Source organism: Marmota monax, unplaced genomic scaffold (genome assembly GCF_021218885.2).
Source record: "Marmota monax isolate L192 unplaced genomic scaffold, Marmota_monax_Labrador192_F-V1.1 WCK01_AAM20220418_F8-fsc00039, whole genome shotgun sequence".
Lineage (NCBI taxonomy): Eukaryota > Metazoa > Chordata > Mammalia > Rodentia > Sciuridae > Marmota > Marmota monax.
This window is the reverse complement of record NW_026693602.1, coordinates 4966756-4974072: the sequence shown is the minus strand read 5'-3', so window position 1 is coordinate 4974072 and position 7317 is coordinate 4966756. Positions and strand designations below refer to the sequence as shown.

At 45.9% G+C, this 7317-nt stretch overlaps 1 protein-coding gene across 1 annotated transcript in view; it reads right to left on the bottom strand.

Annotated features, from left to right (window-relative positions):
* Positions 1-1999: 1999 nt before the first annotated feature.
* Positions 2000-7317, bottom strand: part of Maml3 (mastermind like transcriptional coactivator 3) — a 390401-nt gene continuing 385083 nt past the window's right edge. The window contains exon 5 of the mRNA XM_046459549.2: positions 2000-5423. Within this exon, the coding sequence (XP_046315505.1) occupies positions 4426-5423 (998 nt within the window). The 3' untranslated portion in view covers positions 2000-4425. The remainder of the gene's footprint in view (positions 5424-7317) is intronic.

Here is a 7317-nt window from a genome sequence, read left to right as displayed (position 1 = left end):
CTCCCGGTCCCAAATAGCAGTTTGAATATCCAGACACACGCAGTGCAGGTCTGCAGTGGGGCCCTGGGGTGTTAGCCCTGCCTTCCCGCTCCTTGCCTGCCTGGTTTTGGACGAGCAGTGAAGACTCCAGAGCCAGGCCACCCTGTCCTGTCCTGTCACTTGCTGGCCATGCTACTCCAGCAATTCATAGCTTTTTATCAGTTATGATGGTGACTTGAATTGGGACATATTTTTTTTTTTAAATACTTGGAAGACAATGAAGGAAGAGAGGGCACAGATTCTTGACTCGATAGCATCATTACTGCATGATCATGTCCTTTACAAGTGGGAATAAAAAATACCTTCCATATCTTATACTATAGTATGTTTAAGGAAGTCCTATTTTTCACTTAAATTCCTTTTGGGCAGTGTAAACCATGCACAGATGTATACACACACACTCACACACGCACGCACACACACTTTTGGATAAACGACGTGGAAATAGTGAGTGTACAAGCCTATCAAAACTTTGCATCTTAGAGTTTGTTTCCTTTATTCTAATTCCATGTTCACCAAGCTACCTCTTGACTATTTTAACTCCTATTAGATTTGGCTACATGGAGCAGATGTACTGGCCAAAGAGATGAGAGTTTCTGATAGATTTGACAGTTGTACATACATTTTTTAGTATATTAGAATTTTGTCAAATTTTATTTAGAAATCAGATTCACTACCTAAAAAGAGTCAATGTCACAATGAGAGTTTCTATGAATAGAGTCTTAAGAGGCATCAAAACCAAAAGATAGTGTGAGTTGTTTGAGCAAACATCCTGTTAGAGAGAATCAGCTGTGAAAGACCCACGTGAGGCCCTGGGACCATGTGAATATGGAGACGAGGGTATCAGGCAATTCATGTGACTCGAATTAGGTGTAACAATGGTGGTGTTGGTAGGGACAAGAACACCTTTGTTTTGGGTCCATTTCTGATGATAACTTTGTTCTGTGGTCTATTTTTTTCACTCCCCCCAAACAGTTTTGAAATATATTGTTTCACTATGCTTTTTAAAGTTTGATGGGAGACTTAGGACAGGTCTTCTAGAAAGGGAGAAATGGATTCACATGCATATAACTTATTAATAAACGGCTTGCAGAAGGGGAAAGGAAAGGGAGTGGGGAGAAAGGACTGAGCAGAGGAAGAAACCAAGCAAGTGGGCAGCCAAGTCCCCACCTCTGCTGACCCTGCAGGGAGCTCTGGAGCACATCTAGTGTCTCAGAGTGTGTCCAGCATGTTAACTCCTTTCCTATCCTGTACAGTGAGGCACTGAATAAAGTCACTTACAAACTTGTAAGCATTTTCAATTCTGGGGGTGGGTGCAGGCAAAGCCAGGCTGGGCTGTGGCTTTGAGAGATGTTATGTGGGCTGTAGAAATAAGAACTCGAGGAGGGGGGGGATGTTACTTATAGTGTCCATGGTAGTGGAGTGAGACCCGTATATTACTCCCCGCTAACATATTGATTAATTTTGTGTTCATGCAGTACTGAGATTGAACCCAGAGGTGCTCTTCTACTGAGCTACATCCTCAGACCTTTTTATTTTTTGAGATTGGATCTTGCTAAGTGGCCCAGACTTGGCCTTGAACTTGCGATCCTCTTGCCTTAGCCTCCTGAGTAGCTGGGATTATAGGTGTGTGCCACCATGCCTGCTTTATTTCTTGATTCTTGCCCCCCCTGCCAAATTTTTATTCTCCATTTTCCAAGTGCTCTGAATGTGCCAGCTGGAAATTGAATTGCTATGGTACTGAATGGATAAATGGACCCCAAGATGTCCCCTGCCAAGGAGACTTCTCCCTTCCCTTGGTCATACCCTCCAGAGTACACCAGAAAATTTAGAAAGTTTCAGTTGTGAGGTTGGATTAAAAAGGGCAGGAATGATTGATGTCTATTGTTAAACAAATCTCTAAATCGTGACATCCAAATTTTGAGAAAAGAACGGCAGTTAATCAATTAAAACCCAGGCATAATTCGTCCACTTATTTTAATGCTGGAGATCCAGGGAGAATCCCAAAATGAACTCTACTTGGGATTGATTCAGATAATGATCATTTATTTTTGTTTTTTTTTTTTTTTCTTTAAAAGTGGTATGTCAACATCACCTCATTTCTACATTTCAGAGTCCTGTACATCTCTTAAAAGGAAATAAGCAATGCTCAATGTACAAAGTAAAAACAGAAAACTAGAAAAATCTGAATCAAATGGAGCCAGTTGCCATAGGTCATACAGTACAAATTAGTCATTAGATGTAATCTGAAGTGCAATACCACTGTTGTGATGATGAGTGAAGGAATGAAATAAAAATACTCTATTTTAAACAAACAGTATATATATATTTATATGTATATATTTTTTTTACAGATAGTAGACCCAGTGATATCTGCAGTATTGTAAAAACTTATGTACAAATAACTTTTTTTTTAGACATTACATATACATCAGCACCGTAGTAAAAACAAAACAAAACAACCTTATTAAAATCTACCTCTCTATTTGTTGGTCCCAGGACTGAGCGGCTGGAGGAAGCTTTGAGGAGATGATGGAGCCTCCCCCTCTCCATCAGCCTCCTCCAGCTCCTCCTCATTGCTTATATATTCATTTCCTGAACCTTGTAGGAAAGGGTAATAATTATGAATCTGTGTCTTCGCATTTGTTTTCTACTTTTTGGTTTTCATCTGTTTCCTCTCAGCTTCCCTCCCCATTCAGGAAGTTCACGTCACCCTGCCACCACCTTCCAGCAGCCAGGTGCCTCTGGCCTCCCCTCCTGCCCTTGGCTGAGCAGGTCTAGACTCCTGGCAGATGCAGAGCAAGTCAAGGGCGATGCCTGCCTGCCTCCTCCACACAGTCCTCTGCCCAGCTTTCCCCTGGAACTCGCCTTCGGCCAGTGCGGCCTCCATGGGTTCTGTCCTCCTGTGCTGAGTTGTGTGTTGGTGCACAGAAGGGAGCCAGCAAGTAGGACACGAGGGGACCAGGGACAGGAGGAAAGTCCATTCAACTTGTGCCACTTTGCCTCCATGGGAGGGGAGGCAGACCAACAGACATGGAGGTGTCACTTAGGGTGGAGCTGAGAACATCAGAGGACACCTGCACAGAATTCCTGAAGTGGATCACCTTGCCCTTAGGAAGGAACCTCCCCCAGTTCACTATCCAAATCTGGAAGGTGGAGCTATTGATTTTTCTGTTCCTCCATCTCTGGGGTTTTATATTGGTGTTTGATGATGAGAAAGATGTTGTGCAAGGCCAATTTTAGAATGACAACCCTGGGATTCTCACCAAGAGAGTCAGAACTGGTGCTCTCCAGGCCACTCCTCTCTGGGGGTATCAGAAGTATCAGATGTGTAGCTCATGTAAACCCACACCCAAATATCAGCGCAGCGCACTCCGTTCCAAGCAGACATTCGTTCCACTCTATGCAAGTGGGAGAAAGAGTCTCCAGTGTCCCCTTGGCCTCCCAGGCATTGTCTCAGTTTTGCATTTATTCTGACTTTGCTCCAAAGCTTCACCTCTTCTTGGATGGTCTTTAAGGAGAAGCAAAGGCAGGCTGGGGTGCAGTGAGAGGGTCCAGAGTCAGGGGTGAAGGAGGAGGGCTGGCTGACCCACACAGTCCAGCAGGGGTCCCTCCACCCTGTGGTCACCAGGAGCAGATGAGAGCCACCTGCATGTCTATTATTGTATTGACCCCCCCCAAAGACTCCGCTCAATCTGGAGTGGTGATTGGCATGGGGCAGCTCCTTAGGACTGCCGGAAGGCCCTTTTCAATCTCAGCTGGCCTGAGGTTTGTGGGCAGGGACAGAAGACAGGCCTGCACGATCCTTTGGGATCAGTCCCTGTTCTTCCTGCCTGTTCTGCAAATACAGGAGCGTGTCTGGAAGGCGCGTCTCTTCCCACTCAGAGACTGGAGCGTTTCTGACCTGCACCTGCCTGTGCGGTGGCTAGCAGCCTCTGTGGGACTCTCCCTGGCTGAGGCTCTGTCTCGTGTGTCTCCTAAGCTGTAGTCCCTGGACCTGGAGCAGGAGGGCTGGCGGTACCTCACCTCTGGCCACAGTCCAGTCCCTCTGGGCTGGAGCAGCTCTTGCTGGGTCGGGCGATCACAGGGGGCGCTGAGCAGAGGGGCTTCACTTCCTTCGTCTTCCCCGCCTGCCCTCCCCATCTCCTCTTTTACAGCAGGGGTCGGCATGGCGTCTCAGCTCGATTGCTGTGTGAAAACCAGCTGAACGAGGCCCCACTGGGCCATGGTGGACACCTGGATCTTCCACCATCAGCCAGCTGTAGTTTTGCTCAGTTTACGTGGGTCAAAAAAACAAAAAAAACAAGGACGGGTCAACATCCTGTTTCTTTTCCACGTGGTAAAAGCTTGTACCACTGTAGCTGTGGCTCCCGGGACCCCTCTTGACTAGGGGTTACCAAATAATTCATCAAGCTCTTGCATCCACTCATCCCCTGGCCCGCTTTTGATGATGGAGTCCACTAGGTCTGCACTGTCCGGGAGTCCAGGGAAGGAAGCCCCAGCGCCTTCGCTGTAATTGTATGGCATGTCCTGAGGAGGGTTCCGCTCATAGGCTTGACTCTGGCTGCTGGGGGCAAAGCTGCCACTGGGCATCTGCTGCTGCGCTGGGGGCTGGCTGAAGGCTGGCATGCCAGGGACGCCCTGGTTCAGCCCAGACATGACCATAGGCCTCGCCTGGCTGGTGCCCTGCTGCCCCGGGAGTGGCGGCATCATCTGCCGACCCATGGCAGCCGGGTTGAGGGTTCTCACTGTGCCAGTGTTAGCGTCCATAACCGACTGGCTCAGTCCCTGGGGGAAGTGCTGCTTGGTCAGTCTGGGTTGGCCGGCTTGAAGCGGGTAGCTGGTGCCATTGTTGAATGGGCCCAGTTCTCCACTAGTCCTTCCGGGCATTCCCTGCAAGCTCCTCTGTTGCCAGCTTTGTGCTCCTTGCTGGACAGTTCCCATGATGCTCTGAAGTCTTGGAGGGGCTTGGGGCCTTGGTAAGGCCTGGCCCACTGGGCCTTTCATCTGCTGGTGCTGCTGGGTCAGGGCTGAGTTCACCAGCATGCTCTGACCAAAGCCACTCACCATGCCGACCCCTTGGCCAGAGGCAGGCTGCCTCGGCCCCTGGGCTTGGTTGTGTGTGATGCTCATGCCACTTTGGTTTGGGTGCTGCAACATTTGGGTCATTCCTGTGCTCATACTGTACATTCCTGGCTGGCTGGTAGGTGTGGTGCTGTAAGGGGCCAGTCCCATCTCTGACTGGGCCACAGCTGTGGCCATCGTCCCTGGGTTCTGGGAGGGCCCCATTCCCATCATGCCTGCGTTCTGTGCCATCAACCGTGACGTTCGCATGCTCTGGAGGGCTGCCTGGCTTCTCACGGCTGCTATATCCTGGGGTGAGCCTGCAGGAAAACACAGGACACTCATCACTCACTCTCCTCCATAAACATTATACTGTGACAAGTCGCTGGAATTTCCTTTGGAAATGACAAAATCCTTAATATGAAAGGATTTACTCTGATAATATATCTTTAATAAAAATGATTATTATTTTTTCTAATTATAACATATGCTGATTATGCAAAATTTGGAAATTATTGAAGAGCACAAAGACAAAAATTAAAGTCACCCAAATTTCCGCTACTTTTTGTACTGGGAATTGAACCCAGGGGTACTTAACCACTGAGTCACATCCCCAGCCTTTTTTTAAAATTTGAAATAGGGTCTCACTAAGTTGCTTAGGGCCTCTCTAAGTTGCTGAAGCTGGCCTTAAACTTGCACTCCTCCTGTCTCAGCCTCCTGAGTCAGTGGGATTACAGGTGTGCATTTCAGAAGCAAACTCTCTCTCACTCTTCTGGATATGATGCCATCAACCCAACAGGATACCATTTTCTTTGAAGGTGAGGGGGGAATTCATCTCTCCAGCTAAATTAAGAGGAAATGTCTGATCACGCTGCACATTCTATTTGTGAAGTGGAATGTGGCTCAGTAGGGAATGCTATCAATGGAAACCATTAGGTTGATTTCCCTGGAGACTGGAGTAGGATTTGAGAGGTCGGATGTCATCGCTTCTGCCCAGTAGCTATTTTGACAAATGGGACATTTTTTAGATCCATCCTGTAGATTTCCACATGCTCTGGATTCTCTGACTCATACATGTCAGTTCAAACTGATCATCTTCTAGAGCTAGAAAAAGAAATCATCTTGTTACTTGCCACTTGGCAATGAACTTTGTAGCAAAGTCTACCCTTTCCAATCTGCAGTGACTGTGAACTTCTCTCTGCAGATCACCAACCAACAGTTCTAATGACGCTGTTTAAATGTTGGCCAGAATATCTATCAGCACCAAGTCATTCAACTTCAATTAGGCATTTGAATGAAGCCCTTCTTTCTGATTCCCATAACATTTCCAGACCAGCCAAGTGAATGGAAATGTCACCTGTGGAACACCAGTCAATGTTGTAAAGGGCTGGGAGGAGCACAAAAATAGATTTTTTCTATGGCTCTGCTAATGATTAAGTCTATGGGAAAAAGAAAAATAGTTCTTTTTCCTGGACATTTAAAGAAGATGCAGCACAGGAGCTGATCGATATTATAAGCAAATTTGATCCCATCTGGAACTGTGATGAGAAACCAGCTGAGAACAGTCTAACCTTGTTAAGCCTGGCACCTTGGCAGATAACTGAAGCATGTTTTTGTCTTCCTGATGGGGGTTATTGATTTCTGGGCAGCAAATACGTCTCCATATTTTCTTCCTTTCTTTAAGAAATAAAATTATGGGAATTTTGATTATGACTTAAGTTTTTGTGGCTTCTGATCAATATGAGGCTACATTGAAAAATGAAACAGTACTGAGGGGAAACTGAAAGATCTAGAAACTTAAATCCCTAGAAGTATTTCAATTTTTTTTTTAAGATTAATTATATCCAAGTGATTTTTGGAAAAAAATCAAACCCTCTTGGTCAAACACTGGATGGTAGTATCTCCTTCAACTTGTAATCTTGTTATAAAGTTTTGTGACCTTCACCACTGAATTTGTATCGACTGCATGGCCAATCAGATCGTGAAATGAGTTATTGAGTTGTTTACAAAAAATTTAAGGGAAAAATATTGCTGATTGGATAGACTCAGATTATATAAACAGACTGATGGAGATGATGGCTGGAAACAGATTAAAGGACTTTCATAATTTGGACATTTTAGTTTTATATTTATAATGGATGTTGAAGGACCGAGTATACTCTGGACTAATTTTGTGAATGGGAAATAGGTTCCTTTCTTTAGAAGGCAGAAATG